The sequence below is a fragment of the Gymnoscopelus braueri genome (assembly GCF_963280865.1).
Source record: "Gymnoscopelus braueri genome assembly, chromosome: 8".
NCBI classification, from domain to species: Eukaryota; Metazoa; Chordata; class Actinopteri; order Myctophiformes; family Myctophidae; genus Gymnoscopelus; species Gymnoscopelus braueri.
The window spans coordinates 49,322,469-49,344,968 of record NC_137609.1 but is presented as its reverse complement, the minus strand read 5'-3'; the positions used below and the strand labels follow the sequence as shown (position 1 = coordinate 49,344,968).

Here is a 22,500-nt window from a genome sequence, read left to right as displayed (position 1 = left end):
CATTCTGATTGGTTCTGACCAGTGGTGTAAAGTAACTAAGTACATTTACTGTACTTAAGTACAGTTTTGAGGTATTTTTTTTACTTTACTGGAGTATTTCCAATTTTCAATACTTTTACTTCTACTCCACTACATCTCAGGGGCAAATATTCCACTTTATTACTCCACTACAATTATTTGAAAACTTTAGTTACTAGTTACTTTGCAGATATAAATTATCATATTATAAAACATACATTAACCACTTCAGCCTTATTTTATACCTAGGCTATTTGAAAATAGCCGATCTACAAGCTCACAACGCGTCGCATCGCAACGCGCTGTGAGCTTGTAGATCGTCTATTTTCAAACATCTTAGTACTTTTACTTTTGGTACTTTTGGTACATTTTGATACCAATACTTTTGTAATTTTACCCAAGTCAATTTTGAATTCCGGACTTTTACTTGTAACAGAGTACTTCTACAATGCAGTATTGATACTTTTACTTAAGTAAGACATGTAAGTACTTTTTCCACCACTGGTGAAATGTGTTTTCCAAGTTCCGATTGGTTCAGACTTCAGAGTCAGACACAAAGGTTTTTTGTTTTTTTTTAATGGAGGAGCCGATCCCCATTGGAACCACTTAAATTCGTGTCCGCGATCTGACTGGTTTCCGACATGTTTTGGACCTGAACACTAATTGGACCCGTGAAATTCGTTCCGATTCCCGGTTTGTTCCGAGACATTAAAGAACAACCCTTGACTGTTGGGACTGATATGGACCCGACGAATCGATATCTAAATGATTAAAATGACGTTGCACCACTAGATAACAGTGACGGGCAACTCCATATAATGGAATCTAGCAGCTATACGTATAAGCCTACAATAAGAGAGAATTCAAATGAATTGCATGTTTTCACCTCAGTGAAGAAGGAATGCACGATTGTGTATGGTGCACAGTGGTGGAAGAAGTACTCAGATAATTTACTTCAGTAAAAGTAGCAATACCACAACATAAAAATACTCTGTTACAAGTAAAAGGCCTGTGTTCAAAATGTTAATTGAGTAAAAGTACAAAAGTATTGGTATCAACATATACTTAAAGTACCAAAAGTAAAAGTACAAAATGTTTGAAAATAGCCGATCTACAGGTCACAACGCATCGCGTTGTGAGCTTGTAGATCGGCTATTTTCAATTAGCCGATGTATAAAATGGGGCTAAAGTGGTCAATTCATGTTTTATAATATAATAATGTATATCTGCAAAGTAACTAGTAACTAAAGTTTTCAAATAATTGTAGTGAAGTAAAAGTTCAACATTTGCCTCTGGGATGTAGTGAAGTAGACAATTGGAAATACTCCAGTAAAGTAAAAAATACCTCAAATTGTACTGAAGTACAGTAGGCTACTTGAGTAAAAGTACTTTGTTACTTTCCACCACTGATGGTGCATGCACCTTTGATTCCAATCCAGGTATTAGTTAGCTGCGCTGTCCCAAGTCACTGAACTCATCTGTAGCTCATCTAAATCATCAAACAGCACCTCATGCTTTTCTGTCCCGATCAATGCTGAGAACCGCTCTTCTCGGATCGACTCAGGCTTTCACGAATAATGTGGAACAGACCCGGGACCCGAGGTAATAGAATATGAAGCAACGCAGACTCAGCTGACCATGATAAAACACAGACCCCATCCGCGTACAGGCCTTGAGCATTGTGGTCGTTTTTGGTTTGGGTTAGACCCTGTGAATACCTCTTTAGTGTACAGTTTGATTTGTCCCCCTCCATCTTTCATTCTCGCCCTTTATCCTCTCTCTCTCTCTCTCTCTCTCTCTCTCTCTCTCTCTCTCTCTCTCTCTCTCTCTCTCTCTCTTTTTGTCACGCAGAGTACAGATTGACAGGAAACCCGTCATGTGACAAAGGTCATAACCCAGAATGCAACAGAAGAGGCTGAAACTGCAAGCGTGAGTCATTATTTTAGTGCAACAGCATCAATATGAACGGATGCATTTGGGCTTGTCTGGGATCGGGTGTTCTGTCACCTTTTGTAATCTTGTGTGTCTTTTTTTTTTGTTTGGGTGTGGAACATCAACCCGATCTCACACAACATTAATGGAGCTGGTGTTGACCCCATGCACTGGTGAACAGGTCGGTGGCCACATGGTGGATGACGTGAGAATTTGCAGAGTCATCATCGCCTTCAGTTCTCGGGTAGGACTCTAAAAACACCCTCAACATCCGCAAAACAAACCCTCTCATCTAAAGTTCCCCAAAAGTAGGGTTGTTTATGGATCTACATATCCAGGTTTTTTAGTTTTTTTTATTTAAAACCTTTTCAGAAGAAAATATCTCAAAACAGAAACAAAAGGAAAAACGCGTTCTATTAATTTAAAATAATAGTGCTAATAGCCGATTGAAGCACACAACGCACCGCAGTGCAAAATAGGGAAATGTATGATATGGTGTCAGGAGATTTAGTCAGGTTTATCATCAGAGCTTGAAAAGCTTTAAAACAAGAAGATCAGAGTGTGTCTGTGGTGTAAAAACCCCATGTGGTTAAGAACCACTTGATCCAAGACCCTGCTGGTCTGAGATCTGATCATGTCTGTCTCTCCTGCACTGTCTCCCTCTCAGCTCTCCTACTGTCTGTCTCTCCTACACTGTCTCCCTCTCAGCTTTCCTGCTGTCTGTCTCTCCTACACTGTCTCCCTCTCAGCTTTCCTACTGTCTGTCTCTCCTACACTGTCTCCCTCTCAGTGTGTCTGTGGGTGTTATATATTGAACAAAACAGATATACTGTATATCTGCTATTTTTTGACAAACAGCAGATACACAGTATATCTGCTGTTTGTCACAAATAAATAGAAAACCTTTGGAGCATTCAACAAGTGAGTTGCGAGCCCTTCTTTGTTCTTACATTTCTGTTCTTACAGTTTGCCTCAGCACCAAGGAACAGAGGATATGAGAGAGAGAGAGAGAGAGAGAGAGAGAGAGAGAGAGAGAGAGAGAGAGAGGGGGAGGGAGAGAGAGAGATGCATGTCTGTAGGAGCAAACAAACAGAGCCGATGGAGAGGAAGAAAGTGAAAGAGAGGAGGTGTAGTGAGAGGAGGTCAGATGGAAAGAACAGGAGGAAATGACTGTGTCCATCAGTACTGTATACACACATGCACACACACACACACACACACACACACACACACACACACACACACACACACACACACACACACACACATACACGCACACGCACATACGCACACATCCGTCAATCTGAGAACTTAAGAAGCTACACTAAATGGAACAGAGCCTTCATTAGTATCATTGGTAACACCTGTGAAGGAAGTGATACTATGGCTGCTGTGCATAGAGCCTAGTCTCTCTCTTTCTTTCTTTCTCTCTCTCTCTCTCTCTCTCTCTCTCTCTCTCTCTCTCTCTCTCTCTCTCTCTCTCTCTCGCTCTCTCTCTCTCTCTCTCTCTCTAAACTACAGAGCAGATGAATTGTTTATCTGAGCAGAGATTAGCTCCAGATGAGAGACTGCTCATAGTTATGTAACACACTGTGTGTGCGTGCATGCTAGCTTGTGTGTGTGTGCGTGCGTGCGTGTGTAAACAGCGCTGACAGCATGGTCATTACATCACAGGGAGGGACAGCCTCCTCCCCAATCAAAAGCGTTTCCTGTCCAAATGCTGGCCGGTGTTGATGTAATTTGTGGGAACTGTGGGAAGTTGGATGTAGAGTCTAGAGAGATCAGCGGTTGGTCTTAGGACAAGAGCTGTGTGTGTGTGTGTGTATGTGTGTGTGTGTGTGTGTGTGTGTGTGTGTGTGTGTGTGTGTGTGTGTTGCAAATCACGCTCACATACGCTGTAAACATGTAAACACTAAACACTATTTTCAAACATTTTAGTACTTTTACTTTTGGTACTTTGGAAGTATATTTTGATGCCAATACTTTTGTACTTTTACTCAAGTAACATTTTGTACACAGGCCTTTTACTTGTAACGGAGTATTTCTACACCGTGGTATTGCTACTTTTACTCAAGTAAAATATCAGAGTATGAGAAGCTGTGGTTTACCTGGGCTGCGCGTGGTGGTCTCTGCTGAGCATGTTGAGGTGGAACAGCGAGGGGGCCAGGCACACGGCCAGGTTGGTGGGGGTCATCTGGTTCTCGCGCACGCAGGCCACCACGTCGGCCAGGAAGAGCAGCAGCGTCCGCAGGGCCTCGCGGCGCTCGTCCGGGAGCAGCAAGATGGCCGCCTGGCACGCCGCCAGCTGCTGGTCTTTGGGGAAGTCTGTGTGGAGGAGGAGAGAAAGGTTGATCTGGGAAATCAATACTGCGAGAATATATTGTCACTGTCGGTCTAGAAACCTCTTAACCCATTGATACCTGGAACGCATCTGTGTCACTTAAGATGTCTTTGGCTATTCAAAAATAGCAGATATACAAGCTCATAGCGCGGCACCGAGTGCCGCGCTATGAGCTTGTAGATCTGCTATTTTTGAAAAATCGAGATTTTTTTTTTTTTTTTTTTCAAAAAATTGTTAGGATTTAGAAGATATTTCTAGAATCTTCTCAGGTCTTAATGGGTTAACTCAATATTTCAACTTATTTATGTTTTCTTTTTTTTCAGTTAATTAATGCCCTACTTGATCATACCACAGCGTCACACGAAAGCATCAAAAGTAGCAGATCTGCAAGCTCGGAACGAACTTTTGCTGTCTTTGAATTAGAATCCTGAAAAGTAACAGTTTTGGACATACTGTATATGAGGTTTCCACCCGACAGAGACGATACATTGTTGCTGTCGGACAGAAACCTATTTTTTGTTTCTTAAATTGATGCCCTACTTCAGGGGTTCTCAAACTTTTTTATGCCACGACCCCCCCATGTCTTTTTGTCTTTTCTAGTGCTGCTTCTTGATCTCGGTCGCCGGTCGGTGTTGTTGACGGAGCTGTCAGCTGTGTGTGTGTGTGTGTGTGTGTGTGTGTGTGTGTGTGTGTGTGTGTGTGTGTGTGTGTGTGTGTGTGTGTGTGTGTAGTGGCCGTCCTCTTCACCGGGACGACCTCACTTTTTTGTCCTTCTTCTGTTTTTTTTTACCATTTCTTAATAAAAACAAATCGAATTATAATTTTTTGCTAATGCGCGACCCTAACGGCACCTTCCCGTGACTCCACTTTGGGTCGCGACCCATAGTTTGAGAACCGCTGCCCTACTTCATCGTACAAAAGCGTCACGCAAAAGTAGTGAAAATAGCAGATCTACAAGCTGAAGATCGTCTGTTTTCACAAAAAAAAAGGAACATCAGTTGCATACAAGGTTTCCACGCGACAGCAACGATAGACCTTCATACTGTAGTATCAATGAAATGTTGTATTTATTTTCTCTCCTTCTTGGTTCTCCCTCATATGTCTCGGCCAATTTTAAAATCTACAGCAGTATCAGTTCGGGGCGCTGCAGTAGATTGATAGAACAATACTAGACTGCAACCTAATTCCGTTCGGTGTGTATGCCCATTGTGAATGTGCTGATTGCTTGTTTTTGTTACTTAGGCTTGTGTTTTTTTCTTGCCCACAATGATAAAATGTACATGGCAGGTTATTTAGACAGATGCTAGGTTCATTGTTTAGCCTACAAGGAATCCTAGTTTCAACGTACAGATTATTACTTTGATAGTAATTGTTTACTTTAGACCGATAGGTTCTTGGTTTTACCTATGATCCTAGTTTACTGAGGCACTGCACTGTCTCGCTGCATTTGATGCATGTGTTTACCTTGCTTAATGTGAGTCGCTCTGGATGAAGGAATACTTCGCAGCAACCTTGAATTCATGGAGATTAGTTTTTGTTTTGTTGCATTTGTGAGTTACTAGGAGACCAATCTTAACAGGAGCAAAACCATATTTAAAACATTCTCTTTGAACCCTCAACCCATGGATCATCAGTATAGACTCATCTGTGATTACACTGTGAGAGTTGTTTTGGAGTTTGTATTATTAATTTATATAGTTTTGCATTGGTCCACAGCAGACGCCGCAAATTGAATTATTGGCACAGGAATGTGAGGTATTTTTACTTTACTGTAGTATTTCCAATTTTCAGTACTTTTACTTCTACTCCACTACATCTCAGAGGCAAATGTTATACTTTTACAACAATACAATTATTTGAAAACTTGATTTACTAGTCTTAGTAGATTTTGATTATTATTACAAAACTTAAGCCCTAATTACCCACTTCAGCCCTATATACACATTTCGGCCATTTGAAAATAGCCGATCTACTAGGTCGCGATGCGACGCATTGTGAGCTTGTATATCAGCTATTTTCAAAAGATTTTTATACATTTGAAAAACTTGGAAATTGGACATTACTGCTGCTACTTTCTACTTTTGCTACTTTAACCCATAAAGACTTGAGGCGATTCTTAAAAATGTTTTATAAACCCGAACAGCTTTTTGAAAAAAAAAAGTTTCAAGATTTTTCAAAAATAGCAGATCTACAAGCTCATAGCGCGGCACTCGGTGCCGCGCTATGAGCTTGTAGATCTGCTATTTTTGAATAGCCAAAGAAATCTAAAGTGACACAGATGCGTTCCAGGTCTTAATGGGTTAAGTACATTTTGATTCTAATACTTTTGTACTTTTACTCAAGTAAATGTTGAATTCCGGACTCTTGTAACAGAGTATTTCTACATTGCAGTATTGATACTTTAACTAAGTAAAAAAAAAAAGTGTACTTTTTCCACCACTGCCGGACACTGCACTTCATTGGGTTTTCGAGATACGTGAAGGAGAGACATACATACAGACAGACAGACATGCAGTACATAGATACATACATACATTGATTCCTTGAATTCATACATAGATATTTCGAAACGCATACTTCGTGACGAGCGAGAGTAGTTGTTCCCAACACTAGTAGAATGCTGTTATTTTTTTTTTCTTTTTCTACCTCAACAAGTGTATAATTGTATTCAGCTGGTGTATCATGTGTACCTGCAGGCTGAAAACACTACAGGCCTTCAAAAGAACAGACTCATACATCATTAATATTTAACGTGTGCTGTCTGCTCTTCTCCACATGACATGGATTTGTCTCGATGTTTCTGAAGGAAAACGCTGCAAATGTTCAACTGGGAGCTCGAGTGAGTTCTACTTTCTTTTAGTTTGGGTCCCGACGGTGGAGCAGAGATGGAAGAAGTACTTTACTTAAGTACAAGTATCAATGCTGCAATGTAGAAATACTTTGTGACAAGTAAAAGTCTGGTATTCAAGATTTACTTGAGTAAAAGTATAAAAGTATTGGCATGAAAGTGTACTTAAAGTGCCAAAAGTAAAAGCACTCACAGAATGTCCCATTTCTTCAAGTTTTAAAATGTATAAAGATAATTAGCTGAAGTGAATGGCTGACGTGTTTAATGTATTGATTTACCTTTGACTGTAGCCTACTACCTGCACTGTTAATGATCGTGTTAATTAAGTATTCAAATCAAGAAAACTGGAAATGCTATGCTATGCTATGCTATGCTATGCTATGCTATCAGAATCAGAATCAGTTTTATTGTCACATCACAGGTTTACAAGGTAAAAAAGTGGGTGAAATTCGTTTTTGTACATCGTTCCCATCGCAACGTTAATTTCCATATGCTATGCTATGCTATGCTATGCTATGCTATGCTATGCTATGCTATGCTATGCTATGCTAAATACTGAATACTGAAGCTGCTTACACTGGTATATGTGTAGGAAGGATTCACACAGTCTGCTGGAGAACAGAGGTTCAGGCAGGTCTCTGAAGTACTGCTTCACCATGTCGGCCACGTCGAACGCCGACTGGCCCTCGAACCGCACGCCGTCCGGGTCCGACTCCACCGCGTCCCTCAGGTACTGGATGCGAGACTTCACCCCCGACTTACGGAAAAGACCCACCTGGAGAGAGACGTGATCGTTTCCATGTTGAAATAGTCGATCCACAATCTTGTACATATTTCCGCTATAGAGCACCGAAGTCCTGACGTCACTCGTTCATCCCCAGGTTTGCGGAAGTAATTTCTCTATGGAGAATAACATTGGGTCATCTTAGAATCGTCTCAATAAACACCGCGTGTCAGCGTTATTGTCAGGGAGGAGGTTCTGTATCGTTTATGATAGTCAGTCACTTATATTTGATACAGTCTGTTTCTGGCGAAAATGTAACTAATTCGGCGGAAGTAACATTAGCGTTTTCTCACCGTCAGTTGATGCTTCATATCCATAAGAGTCAACCCGCCGGGGTCATGTGTTTATTTTTGGAACACAGTTCTTATTTGACGCGATATTCAATACGTCTATGGGATTCAGAACGGGGGTGGAAAACTGCAAACCAGGTAGACAAACAAAGGATGTGTAAATGACGTCAGACTTCGGCGGTCTATATACAGTACCAGTCAAAGTATGGCCAAATCTTCTCATTCAATGTCTTTTTCTATTTTCTAGAGTGTAGATTAATACTGACCACATCAAAGCTATGAAATAAACATACATGGAATTATGTAGTAAACTAAAGAGTGTTGAACAAACCAAAATGTTATTCTTCAAAGTCAAAATAGCTATATTGAAAGTATATTCTTAGTAGCCACCATTTGTTTTGATGACAGCTTTTGAACGCTCTTAACATTCTTTCAATCCAATTCACGAGGTACTGGAGTGGTTTTCTATAGCCTCCGAACACGCAAATGAACAGCACCTCAGATTAGTGCCCACGAATAGGCTTCAACGTCAACTGTTCAGAGGAACCCAATATATTTAAATGTCGGGCAGAAACCTCCCGTCTCCATGAATATAGCATTTATTTCTACATGTCAGTTATTTGTCATATCTGCCCTGTGCAATGTTTTGTTTATGAAGCCTAAAAGGCAAATAGAAAAGTATTTTTACTTAATGGTGCACATGCAAGAAAGGTAGCATGCGGAGGCTTAAAGTGGCCTACAACGATGCCCTGAGGATACTACTTAAGGTCCCTAGATGGTGTAGTGCACTTGTTTGTAACATGTGGAATCCACACTTGTGAGGCTCTCTTAAAGGGATAGTTCACCCCCAAAATGTTTTTTTTTCTCCTATCTATTAGTCACCCCATGGAGACTTGAATTAGCGGATATTTTTTGGTTTTTGTTCGCATTCCTAAGCCAATAATTTGATGACCGGCAGCGGTTCCGGTAGGAGACACAAAGGAGACTCTTTGTGTCATCCTACCGGAACCGCTGCCTACCGGTCTGCTTGTCATCAAATGATTGGCTTAGGAATGCGACAAAAACAAAACAATATCCATGAATTCAAGTCTCCATGGGGTGACTAATAGATCGGGGGAAAAAAAGTCATTTTGGGGGTGAACTATCCCTTTAAGGCGCTCTATGTATGGATTCATGTCTGGACTGGAGAAGAGTCCCAGAACAGTATTATTGAGGATATAGTCAATCCTGGGAAGAGCTGTCTCCGGTACTCGTCCAGGCTGCGTAAACACTGGAGAGTTGGCCTCTTTGTCTGATTCTATGTTTTTTTAATGTTTTTTTTATTTATTTGTTGTCAGTGGTGTAAAGTAACTTACTAGAAGTAACTTACTAAAGTACATTTACTTAAGTACTGTACTTAAGTACATTTTTGAGGTATTTGTACTTTACTTGAGTATTTCCAATTTCCAATACTTTTACTTCTACTCCACTATATCTCGGATCCAAATATTGTACTTTTACTCCACTACAATTATTTGAAAACTTTAGTTACTAATTACTTTGCAGATATAAATGATTATATTATAAAAGATACATTACCCACTTTAGCCCTATTTTATACATAGGCTATTTGAAAATAGCCGATCTACAAGCTCACAACGCGTCGCATCGCGACGCGTTGTGAGCTTGTAGATCTGCTATTTTCAAACATTTTAGTACTTTTACTTTTGGTACTTTAAGTACATTTTGATACTAATACTTTTGTACTTTTACTCAAGTCAATTTTGAATTCCGGACTTTGACTTGTAACAGAGTAGTTCTTCATTGCAGTATTGATACTTTTACTTAAGTAAACATTTTTAGTACTTTTTCCACCACTGTTTGTTGTGTTATATGTACTCTATGGACCCCCTGTGTGTCTGGAATAAAGTTTTGAATTGAATGGAATTAATGTAAATGTTCCAGTGTTGAATGCCAAAGAAACACAATGAGGTTTGTTAACCTGGTCCAGGCAGTGGTTTCGGAGATAGACCAGCGCTCTGAGGATGCTGGGAGGGAGGGGGTCTCCTGTCCTCTGAGCGCTCACCAGCAGGGGGACCCCAAACACCCTGCGACCTTTCACCTCTGACCCCTTCACCTTCCTCGGAGACTTGGGCACCGTCCTGACGAGGGGGGAGAGAGAGAGAGAGAGAGAGAGAGAGAGAGAGTAGAGAGTATTCATGTGTTGGTAACTTATTGCCACAATGCTACTATAGCAGTAACCAGTGGTGGACAGTAACAAAGTACAGTACTTTGAAAAATAAAAACATATCACTATCTGTACTTTACTTCAGTATTTGCATTTTTGGATACTTCTGTCTTCCACAAAGTATTGTGAAAGTCATATTGTACTTTTGACTCCACCACATTTCAAGGAGGGTATGTAGCAACTCATAATGTAATAATGGGTAAAACAAGTGGTCTACATTAGGAATGAACCACTTGAGCCCTTTTTTTCAAACATAGTGAAAAATGGTAGATCTACAAGCTCTACCACATGGATACCCCACTTTGAGAACCACTAGTTTAGACTTCATAATCCCCTCCAGCCGACGGCAATAACCCCCCCCCCCCCCCAAAAAAAAAACTATAATTGTTCGTACCAGGTAGCTACAATACCAGATAATACAAGCTCACAATGCATCGCACCTTAACTGCTATTTTTAGGACATTTTGAAAGTCAGCCTTCATCCTGTCTGTCTGTCTATCTGTCTATCTGTCTGTCTGTCTGTCTGTCTGTCTGTCTGTCTGTCTGTCTGTCTCTTTCTCTCTGTAGGTGAGTTCCTCTGGGAGCCTCCAGGGGGTAACGCCGAACTCTCTCCGTCTTTCAACAGAAGACACATTATTGCAGTTGTTGTGTTTCTCAACACTGATACATAATAGATGAACTTATAAAAGACAATTTCACCCTGTTGCACCTTCTCCCTACTCCCCTAACGCACAAACACACGCAAGCGGGCATGTACGCACGCACGCACGCGCGCGCGCACATATGCACGCACACTCGTTGGTATCACTGTACTTTTTAGGATGCCGTCTTTTATAAATGCCATTTTCACCTGCCATGTTAACCTTAAAAACATTAACAGACATAATATAAAAAATAAAAATCTCTCACGCATCTCCAACCCTTAACCTCTAAATGTCTAATCCTAACCCCAACCTCAGTGTTTTCCTATGACTGTAAAATCCCAACTCTCCAAATATTTTTCAACCATAAATCAACTATTTCTCTTGTGAGGATGAAGGAGGAAGACTGTCCAACACACAGAAACAGACACACACACACACGCACGCACACACACACACACATGCACACGCACAGTCGCACACGCACACGCACACACACACACACACACACACACACACACACACACACACACACACACACACACACACACACACACACACATATTCTCGTCGTGCGGTAGTATAGATTAGGCATGTCTGTCTATCACTTTTCTACCTTTTGTTTCTATAGTGTTTAACCGTTTAAATAGTTTTTCCTAATGAAGTTGTTTTTATTTTGTTTCTGTAAAGCGACTTTGAGTACTTGTATGCATTATTAGTATTATTTATCTCCTCCCCCTTTCTCTCTCTCTCTCTCTCTCTCTCTCTCTCTCTCTCTCTCTCTCTCTCTCTCTCTCTCTCTCTCTCTCTCTCTCTCTCTCTCTCTCTCTCACACACACACACACACACACACACACACACACACACACCACACACACACACACACACACACACACACACACACACACACACAGGGGTCTCACCAGTTCCAGCCCTGCTTGCTGCTGGGGGAGTACTTGTCCATGAGGGAGGTGAGTTTGAGCAGAGACAGCTTCTGGAGGAGGTGCATTTGGGACACGGACAGGCCATCTATCCCGGGACGATGGGAGACGCCACACTCACTGGGGAGACTCGGCCTGTGGCAGGACAAAGACACAGTGAAGACAGGTAGGAATTCACAACATGTAAACAAGTGGCAGACAAAGGTGTATCCACAAAATACAGTCCTGGCGTTTTGACTTTAGACAAGGGTTAGATTTGCAGGGAGGGGATCCATGTCTCTGCTTTTGATATCCATCCTTCTGGTCCTTCATTCCTGTCCCTGCTTCAGACTGAATTTAATATAGGCTACATGCGTTTTCCTTTTGGGAAAGGTAGACTGTCTGATATGTTTGATATTTGCGTTTGATCACAATTCAACAACATTTTAAAAATAGTCAAATATTTTTTATTTGTCTTATCGTTGCTGTCGGGCAGAAATCAGCTAACTCCATTTTGACGCTTTTGCATTTTCTTTCCATAAATCAGTGCTATTGAACACCCTTTACATCTGTGTGTTGGTAAAAACATTATTGAACCAATTAATGAAAAGTATTAAAAAGCGTTTCTGACAAAACCAGCTAACTCCATTGGATCCTCAAACTTTCTGCTAAACCAGCTAACTCCATCAAAGTGGAGTTAGCTGGTTTTGCTGACTCCAGGCTCCACCCCCCTTTGACCTCCAACCTCATTGTGAGCTTGGAGGTCCATTCAGCTGTTCTTATCAATGATGAACAAAACCTCCTAACTCCACTTTTTGTTTTGTTTTTGTCATTTCCTGAAAAATGAACATTTTGAAGTTAGCTGGTTTCAGCCTGACAGCAGAGTTATACTCAGTTATCGGGGTGGCCAATAGACTGGAGTCTCGCCATTTTTGATAGCAGGGTATCCCATTATCTCTGACAGAGTAGTGTGTTTGCGTCTCACCTTCTCTCGGGCTGCAGGGGTGACAGGGCGGTCCCTTCCTCCTCTTCCTCTGGACACTGGACCTCCAGGTGGATGTGGGACGGGGAGGAGGGGCGCTGCGGGGAGGACCGCTGGGCGGGGGAGGCCCTGGAGGAAGAGGAAGGCGACGAGGAGGAGGGGGAGTCGTCGGAAAGGTCCTGGGACCAGGAGGACACCAGGAGGCTGATCCTCTCCATGACGCTGTCCAGAGCGGAGAACATGTCCCCCTCGTCCAGAAGACCACCCACCTGCTGGGACAGAGAGCCGGGGCGGATTCAGACTATGGTCATCGCAGCCATCGTACCCGGTCCGATGGCTGCGTACTCGGGTACGGAACGCTGCAATGTGAAGCCATCCGTACCAACAAAAGGAAGTGGACAGCTAATCATATATCATATATATTTTATAATGACATATTCTTTTAGCTGGGTTACACCTTCTCATATAGTTCTACTTGAATGTTGACAAGAAATAATAATCCTGCTAGTGTTTGAGTAGCGTGAGCCGTGAAAAAAACATAAACAAAAAACACATGTGTAGCGAACGCTGCCGCTAGGATAAAGATTCCAAGGATTAGTCTGTGACGTCACTGCTAAGATGCCAAGGATGCGTCAGTGACGTCACTGTCATATGATAATTACAGACGACGTTACATTTCGAGGTTTCAAAGACCAGCGCACACACTGCTTTGATTGTGTATTGTTGTTCTGTTATTATTATAACTCAAGACAACGGCAGGAACACAGTCAAACTTTATTATTCACACTAAATTCTGTGAATGACATTCTCTACCTCCTAAAGCCCCACAGTCCACAGCGCCCCCATGAGGCACATAAGTACCATTACTGTTGAATGAAGTGTACTCGGGTACGGAAGAATCTTGGCCAATGTGAATGCTGCCCAGCTAAGGCAATCACACTCGGGAACGGTTTGAATCAATCGGACCTGTCTGAATCCGCAGATGTTACACTTATAAATCATCTAAACCACTGTTTCCCAAACACTGGTTTGGGGCCCATTTTCGGGTCACAGACCAATTTTTATGGGTTGCGAGTAAATAGCCCTTTTTTAATTAAAAAAAAAAATCTCAGACTCACCCTCTCCTCTCCTTCTGGCTCCTTCCCCTCACCTCGTGCCACGAACAGACAACTTGGGCGCTCGTCCGGCACGTTGTCGTAGATACTGGCGCGGTGATCCGCCTCTCCTTCTGCTCCGGCTCCGCCCCCAGCCCCGCCCACATCGTCATCACCGGCGGCGTCAGGGTGTGGGGCCTGCTGCTGCCGGACTACGCCGCTGCGGCTGCAGCCCTGTCGCCCGCGGTAACCGTGGAAGCTGCCCGTCCGCCAGTTGACGGAGGAGGCAGAGGAGGAGTCGATGCCGGGCAGTGTTGGGCTCGTTACTAAAAAAATGTAATATATTACTCGTTACTCAATACTCTTTTCAAAGGTGATATTACTCCCTGCCAAAAGTAACTTTTGGTTAAATGTGTACCCTCATCCGAGTTAAATTAACCACTTATACTTAGTAAATCGGACTTGAGTTGGCTCAGTACTTGGACCGCTTTTTTCCCTCGACACCAAATCTCTACAGGTGAACATGTAGATCAGCTGTTTTTGGCAAATATTTCCCCCTCAGAATGTGGATGCTGGGGTTCATGTGGTTAATACTATCTTAGACTGAGATCAAATGGATTTACATCCCTTCTGGATACGGAAAATAATTGTAACAAAATGGTAACAAATTACTTTTGGGAGAAAAGTAACTGAAATATTATTACTCAGAACGTTATTAGCTATGCTACTCGTTACTGGGAAAAAATATATTACTTTTTTCCCCATTACTTACCAACACCGACGCCGGGGTGCAGCGGGGGGAGGGGGAGGGGCGTCTGGCGGGAGAGGGAGGAGGGGAACGTCCCCGGTTTGTGTCCCCGGGGAACGTGGAACAGCGGTCTGTCATGGCCGCTGTTGTTGCTGTTGTTTTTGTTGCCGTTGCTGCTGCTGATCTGGGGTCTTTGGTCCTGCAGGGGAAAATATGTGTATTAGACTAGGGTTGGGGTCCGGGAACCAGAGGAATCTCGGTTTTATCACACTGTCAGAGCTGCATGTGGACTTCACGTCTGCTATACACGAATCCACGGAGCGCTGCCCTGCGCGCAGCCATTGCTGCGGTGTCAACGCTCCGCGAACGCGACACCGCAGCAATGGCCGCCTACAGGCAGCTACAGGCAGCGCGTCTGTGGATTCGTCTATACAATTAAAATACCGGTGGTTCTCAAACTTTCTAATTTTAAGGACCACCATAACTCAGAGAGCGTACAAATGGAACCAAATGGACCCTCACGGGTCAATTTGGTTCCATTTGTACACTCTCAGAGTTACAGACCTGTAGGGGTTCATTTTGAACCCCCTGGACCTCACTTTGAGAACCACTCGCTGCTGTCCGGCAGAAACCAGCTAACTCCATTTTTCCGCTCTTGCATTTTTTTCCACAAATCAGGGCCATTGAACACCCTTTACGTCTGTGTGTTGATTAAAAAAAATATTGAACCAATGAAAAGTATTAAAAAGCACTTCTCACAAAAACAGCTAGCCCCATTGGATCCTCAAACTTTCTGCTAAACCAGCTAACTCCACCAAAGGAGGGTGGAGTTAGCTGGTTTAGCTGACTCCAGGCTCCACCCCCTTTTGACCTCCCAACCTCATTGTGAGCTTGGAGGTCCTTTCAGCTGTTCTTATCAATGATGAACAAAACCTCCTAACTCCACTTTTTGATTTGTTTTTGTATTTTCCTGAAAAATGAACATTTTGGAGTTAGCTGGTTGCTGCCGGACAGCAAAGATATATATGCAATACCCTATGTATGATTTAATAAGGGTTTATTAAAGAAAAAGGAAAAATTAATTTGGCCGAACATTATACTGTTCTATTTTTAAATATAGGAATCGTTAAAGGGATTCGTCAAGGAATCAGACCTTTAAGAGGGAATCATAAAGGGATCGTTAAAATCCTAAAGGATTCCAACCCTATTATAGACCAGTTATTTGCTTACAAACATTGATGTGGATGTCGTGTTCACAAAAGTCTCGTCTGAGGCTCGTGAGGTGGTACCGAGCCATCCGATAATACACATTTGATTGATTGATTGATTGATTGATTGATTGATATTTTTTTTTATCTCTGGGACAATTCTACAAAAAAAATCCTCAGTGTAAATTTAACTCAGAGTGTACAAATGGAACCAAATGGACTTGTCGGCAGTGGCTCAGACGGTAGAGTATAGGTTCCCTATACCCTGTGTTACCGTCGAAGTGTCCTTGAGCAAGACACCGAACCCCTAACTGCTCCCGATGAGCAGGTTTGTGCCTTGCATGTAATTGTACATTGTACAGCGCTTTGGATAAATGCGCTATTAAACATGTACCATTTACTATGCATGTCCATTTGTACACTCTCAGAGTTACACACCCGTTTGGACCCCTGGTGGTCCGTGGACCCCACATTGTGAACCAGAGGTTTAGAAGTTAACGAGCTAATGAGTTTAATGACCTGCTCTCATTCTTTGGTGTTTTCCTTTGGTGTGTGTTTTTCACACTTTTGTGTGTGTTTTTCACACTTTTGTGGCCAGTAATTATAAGACGCCTTGAATAAATGAGCCAACAAGGTCATTTTCACTGGTAAACAAAGCTAAATATTTGGAGAGCAAAGTAATGTTGTTGAGCTCAATGGAAAGCATGCTAATAAACCTGTTGTATACTGTGTAAACAAGCCTGCCAAACACTCTGTTATGCTGTGTTTAATTACAGGCAGTGGTGAACAAAGTATATACTCGAGTCAATATACTCAAGTATTCAAAAGTATACATTATGACGTACATTTTCTTTTTTTCATATATCAATGTATTGCTGTATTGAAATTTAGAACATAAAAAAGAGGGGGGAAAAGAAAACATTTAAAAAATAGTGAGAATAGCAGATTTACAAGGTTACAAGACGTCACGGCCTGACACGTGAGTTTGTAGATCAGCTATTTTATTTTTATTTTTTTGAGGGTAAAGCCCTACTAAAGAAAAGTTCATTGATAATATATTTTTGTAAGTTTTAAGAAATGTAGTGGAGTCAAAAGTACAATATTTCTATGAAATGTAGTGGAGTAGAGTTTAAGTCATGAGCTTGATTTGATTTATTTTAGAATCAGAAAATCTACTTTACTACAATACTCTAAGTAAATGTACTTAGTTACTGTCCACCACTGTTAACTGGTGTTAAACAATGTTGTTTCAGGATATACCATTTGCCTAATTCTCTCGCTCTCTCTTGTAATAAAGGTGTGATAGTTTGTGGGTTAAACAAATACATTATTGTATTCTGATAGTAATCATAGAGTGATTGTTCAGTAACAGGGTTCTCCCCATCTCTACGGCTACAGTAAGTAGAAAATACAATTTCATGGGACACCAATTTCATCCAGTCAGGAAAGAGAATTCATCAGCTTCAAATTTATGGGTTTCCAATTTTGTCTGCTCACGCACCTGTTTGTCGACTAACCATTTAAAATAGTGTTTAGTTTGACAAGTGGTAGCCTCGATCTCCAGGCTTTTATTGTTTAGTTTTGCTAAAAAATAAAAGCCTGGCCCAGCGCGTCGGTGTACTCGGTATGAGGAAGTGTTTCACTTCCCAACCAACCAGAGTGCAGTGGGCGTCGCTCGTAATGTTGTGTTAACGGGGCGGGGGTTGACGGACAGATCGGTGAACCAATGGGATCAGGCCCAATCTCTCGCCGGCTCTATACACCCGCCCCTCTATACACGAAATCAGGAGCGTTGGGGCAGTCTAGACAAGTGGGTAAAACATGAGGAAACCCTAATGGCAGCAGACAACTTTCCACCTGCTAGAGCAGTGGTTCTCAAGCTTTTCAGGCCGCGACCCCCCAAAATAATCATATTTGAACTGGGGACCCTCCAATATAATTATATTTGAACTGGGGACCCCCCCCACCCTGACAAGCACTTGGAATTGTAGGAGTTGAGGCATTACATTTAGTTTGACTCGGTTCCACAGATACATATTGTGAAAACAGCCGATCTACAAGCTCACAACGCCTCGCATCGGCTATTTTCACAATATTTATATGATTTGACAATTTGACCAATGTTTGACCAGTTTTTATAGTATAGTTTGTTGATTACTTTTGATGCAGTGATGGTCTTTTTTTATTTATTTATTTATTTTTGTATTAAAAAGATCTTACTGGTCCTTAAATTGTCACTTCACTGTCATCTGGGGACCCCCCCCCCCTAAAAAAAAAATCATGTGGGGAACCCCCTGGGGATCCCGACCCACTGGTTGAGAACCACTGATTTAAAGGAGCACAGGGTTTCAGTTCATGAAGCGATTGTGGTTCTGATGGTAGTACCTACCACCAGCGTGTGTCTGTGAAGCTCCAGTCCCTTGTTCGCCGGGTCGTTCTGGGCGGTTCCTCCGCTGCCGACGCCGCTACCGGTGCGTTTAACCGACCTCCGCACCCGGGTGACGGGGCTGGGAGTGCTGACGGTGCTGCTGCTCTCCGATGGACTGGTACTGCTGGCGTTACTGCTGCTGGTGCTGGCAGCGTGCGGAGAGGAGGGGGTGGAGGACTCCTGGCTGTCCGGTCGACCATGTAGCCTGGAGGGACAGCGTGCAGGGCAGGTCAATTAGCCCAAGATATATCGAAGCCGATATTTAGAACCAATAATTGACTTATAACCGGATAACCGAGAAGCAAAGTTCTTGTACGCCATAATGTGGAATTAACCACCAAAACCCATTAAAGATCTCGATTCCCTAACCAAACTCAAAACTAAAATAAAGGATGGTTGACCTCGAAATACAAGTGAGCATAGTTGGGGGCGGCCATAGCTGAGTGGTTAGTGAGCCCGCCTAGGGAGCCAGAGGCCCTGGTTGCCCAGAGGCCCTGGTTGCCCCATGTACGATTCCAGGCCACGCCAGCATATGTGTCGATGAAATGAAATCTGTCCCTGAGCAAGACTCTTAACCCCTAATTGCTCACAGGCCCTCATTGGAAACAAGCCCACAAGGACTTTCATCAACGTCCTGTTAAAAGGAATTAACTCCTTGAACACATTGGTAGTAGAACCCCCCCTTCTCTGTAAATATACCTTTTGATGCTACTGAGTTTTCTACTAATTTGTATTGTATTGTATTGTATTACTGATGAATTGAGTACAATGGACCACAATGGAGGCCCCTGGAGCTTTTTGTGTTATCCTTTTAGCATAACCTTTGACTGTACTACCTGTGTACTGCTAACAATCCTGCTAATAAAGTCAATCGATCAATCAAACCAAAGTGTCATTTTGATTGTAAGTGGTTTAACAGTCTCCTGACCTCCTCAGTCTCTCGTCCGTCTCCATGTGGCTCTCCTCCAGCAGCACCGGTCCACTTATCACCAGCCTGGTGGTCCCGCCGCCCGCCCCGGGGGGACCCCTGCTACCCATGCCCCGGCGCTGGGCGCCCCCTGCAGGGCGGGGGAGGGGAGCGCGCTCGACGTGCCCCTGAGTCTCAGCCTCTCCATCTTCCTCAGCAGGCTGTGGCCCTTCTTCCTGGGGGGCTTGTCCGGGAAGCAAGCGCTCGGCCTCGGAGCTCTGGCTGGAGGAGCCCACGCTGGAGCCCGGGGAGGGGGGCTCTTCCCCGAACGACGTGTCCAGGACGGAGCCTTGTTGTTGCCGGCGCAACTCCTTGAAGACCTCCTGGTCGTCTGCGCTGGCGCTGAGGAGAGGAGATGAGAGGTGATGTTTAAGATTATATTTTTTTTAACCAGGTGCAGTGGTCTAGTACTGTGGTTCTCAACCTTTTCAGGCTGAGATCCCCCCCCAAAATAATCAGATTTTGACTGGGGACCCTGACACCCCACCCCGACAAGCACTTGGAATTGAGGCATAATATTTAGTTTGACTCGGTTGCACAGATAAATATTGTGAAAGTAGCAGATCTACAAGCTCACAACGCCTCACATTGCAAGGCGTTGTAGATCTGCTATTTTCAAAATGTTTGCCCTCTTTCTTATACAATTTGTCAATTTGGCCAACATTTTTTTTTTTAGGTATTAAAAATGTCCCGACCCACAGGTTGAGAACCACTGGTCTAGTAAAAACACTGCAGGGTGATGGGGCTTTTGCTTTTGCAGCCCCAACCCTGTGAAATGCACTCCCCAATACTCTCAGAGAAGACCCCCACCCTCCAAACCTTCAAAACTGCTCTCAAAACCCACCTCTTCAATATGGCTTTCCCCAGCTAACTGCACACCCCACTGTCTCATCATTCCACTGTATTTATTGATTTCATTCCTAGTCTTACCCATTTCTTAGTAAAAAAAAATCCTATACATTTGTTGTATCTAAAGCGTCTTTGGGTACTTAGCTATATAAACTTTTATATTATTATTATTATTATTACCCTTATTATTATTATTATTATTATTATTATTATTATTATTATTATTATTATTATTAAACTCAATATTGATCGATTTGTTTTTTTATCAGACACTGTTAAAAGACACAAAAAATACTTAAAATAAACATAATACACTTAAAATAAGAAATAAGAAATATAAAAATATGAAAACAAATAAGTAAACTCAACAGAGAGGAGCACATGAATAAAAAAATAATAAATCACCCAAAGCTGCTGCTACTGGTGTCGGGGCCCCTGTGCGTCCGCCTGGGCCCCTCACGGTCCGGTGGCCCTCGCTGTCCGTGCTGCTGGTGCTGTGCAGCGAGCAGGCGTCACATGACGAGGGGGCGGGGTCACGCCGTCCCACCAGGCTGTCAGGGGCGGAGTCAGCGGGGAGGAAGTCCAAGCAGGAGGGAGTGACGTTATCTCCCTCCAACTGGAGGAGTGGGGGGGGGGGGGGGGGGGGGGGGGGGTCGATTGAATCATTGTTGAGAGAAAAATTAGTCAAGTAAGTTTTGAGCAATTTTAGCGATGCTTCATGTAATTTCTTAAATTATTACTACAAAAAAGCACATTATGTCAGTGGTTTTCAAACAAAGGGGCACAGGATTCATAGTGAAAATAGACAATCTCACAATCTCACCGCACATGCATTTACATTTTTTTAGCCTATAATGACATGCCCGGAATAGAGATGTCAGGTTAAAGTGGTTAAAATATATAGTGTATAGAATTTAGGGTAGCCTATAGAATATTGAGTGCACACAAAGTACCGATATTATAAGTTAACTATAACATTTTGTAGTTGTATACATTGCAATAGTAATTGTGTAAGTAAGTAAGTAACACTCTTAACCCCAAGGCCACTGAGCTTCTATAAGTTATAAGTAATAATAGTAATAATGTGTGGTTGTCACATAATCCTATGACACACCTAGACTTATACTCAAAGCACGTACGCACACAACCATCAGCCACTGACAGGAGTCATTTTTTAAGTAGCCTACGTTTGGAAACATATTGACCCTGTTTGAGTAACTTGTAAAGGACATAATGCACATTAAACTGTACCTCCAGACGTGTCCAGTGGCGTGTGCGCGTGTCATAGCGCCACCTAGGGCTGATGCAGCACGTCTCTTCATCCACCTGCTCCTGTGCCTGATGAGGAAGAGGAGGTTTACCTACAAACTTGTGTATTGTCTCCCGCAATGTTCAAATGCTTCCGTCATACAGTCTGGAGCACGGCAGCTCTGAAAATGTCCCCTGGCGTGAAATGATACCCCCCCCCCCTCCCTCGTTTTGTCTTTGCAGTCGTGTAAATGTGTCCTACTGGAAATCAAATTAGTCGAAGCATATATGGCTTGCTGCTTATCACAAATGGGAATTTTTACGTTTTAAGGATATCGTATTTGAAAATATATTTTCAACGGAAATGACGACAGATGACAGCTTGGGCTTTCGGGGGGTGTAGTTCCAGCCTGTATTTAGCATTCAGAGATTGTGGAATTGTTCTTTCCCATATGGCTGCTGTGCATACAGCTTATTGGAGCTCTGTCACTGGGATATATATAATATATATATGTGTTTTGTGTGTGTGTGTGTGGGACCCCCTGCGGTGCGAGGGAGGGTCCGTCGTCACGGAGCTTTACGCCGCTCATTCTCCACTCACCCTGCGCTTTGATCTGCCCAGCTCCACTCTCATCTCCACACACTTGTTTAATGTGCTTATTCTCCTGTATGGAGAGAGGAGAGGAGAGGAGAGGAGAGGGAGAGGGAGAGGAGGAGAGGGAGGAGAGGAGAGGAGAGGAGAGGAGAGAGGAGAGGAGAGGAGAGAGAGAGAGAGAGGAGGGAGGAGAGAGGGGAGGAGAGGTAGAGATGTTACAGTGCAGTGATCTAGAAATAACTCACTAATGTTGTCATCTTGTCATACAGCTGTTATGTGCTGAGCAGATAGAGACACATTGCCGTGTCCTACTTATGAACCCTCATGCATACACTGACGCACGCACGCACGCACGCACGCACAGCACGCACGCAAGCACG

General features: G+C 42.9%; 1 protein-coding gene across 1 annotated transcript in view; it reads right to left on the bottom strand.

Annotated features, from left to right (window-relative positions):
• The window catches only part of LOC308090906 (uncharacterized protein), a 104,294-nt gene that overhangs the window by 8,680 nt on the left and 73,114 nt on the right, over positions 1–22,500 (bottom strand). Inside the window, exons 13-24 of the mRNA XM_080436179.1 lie at positions 22,127–22,190; positions 21,529–21,615; positions 20,683–20,893; positions 19,452–19,770; positions 18,423–18,666; positions 14,850–15,024; positions 14,102–14,403; positions 12,987–13,252; positions 12,005–12,157; positions 10,195–10,354; positions 7,716–7,914; positions 4,059–4,275 (exon numbers count right to left, since the gene is read on the bottom strand). Coding sequence (XP_080292305.1) covers positions 4,059–4,275; positions 7,716–7,914; positions 10,195–10,354; positions 12,005–12,157; positions 12,987–13,252; positions 14,102–14,403; positions 14,850–15,024; positions 18,423–18,666; positions 19,452–19,770; positions 20,683–20,893; positions 21,529–21,615; positions 22,127–22,190 — 2,397 coding nt within the window. The remainder of the gene's footprint in view (positions 1–4,058; positions 4,276–7,715; positions 7,915–10,194; positions 10,355–12,004; positions 12,158–12,986; positions 13,253–14,101; positions 14,404–14,849; positions 15,025–18,422; positions 18,667–19,451; positions 19,771–20,682; positions 20,894–21,528; positions 21,616–22,126; positions 22,191–22,500) is intronic.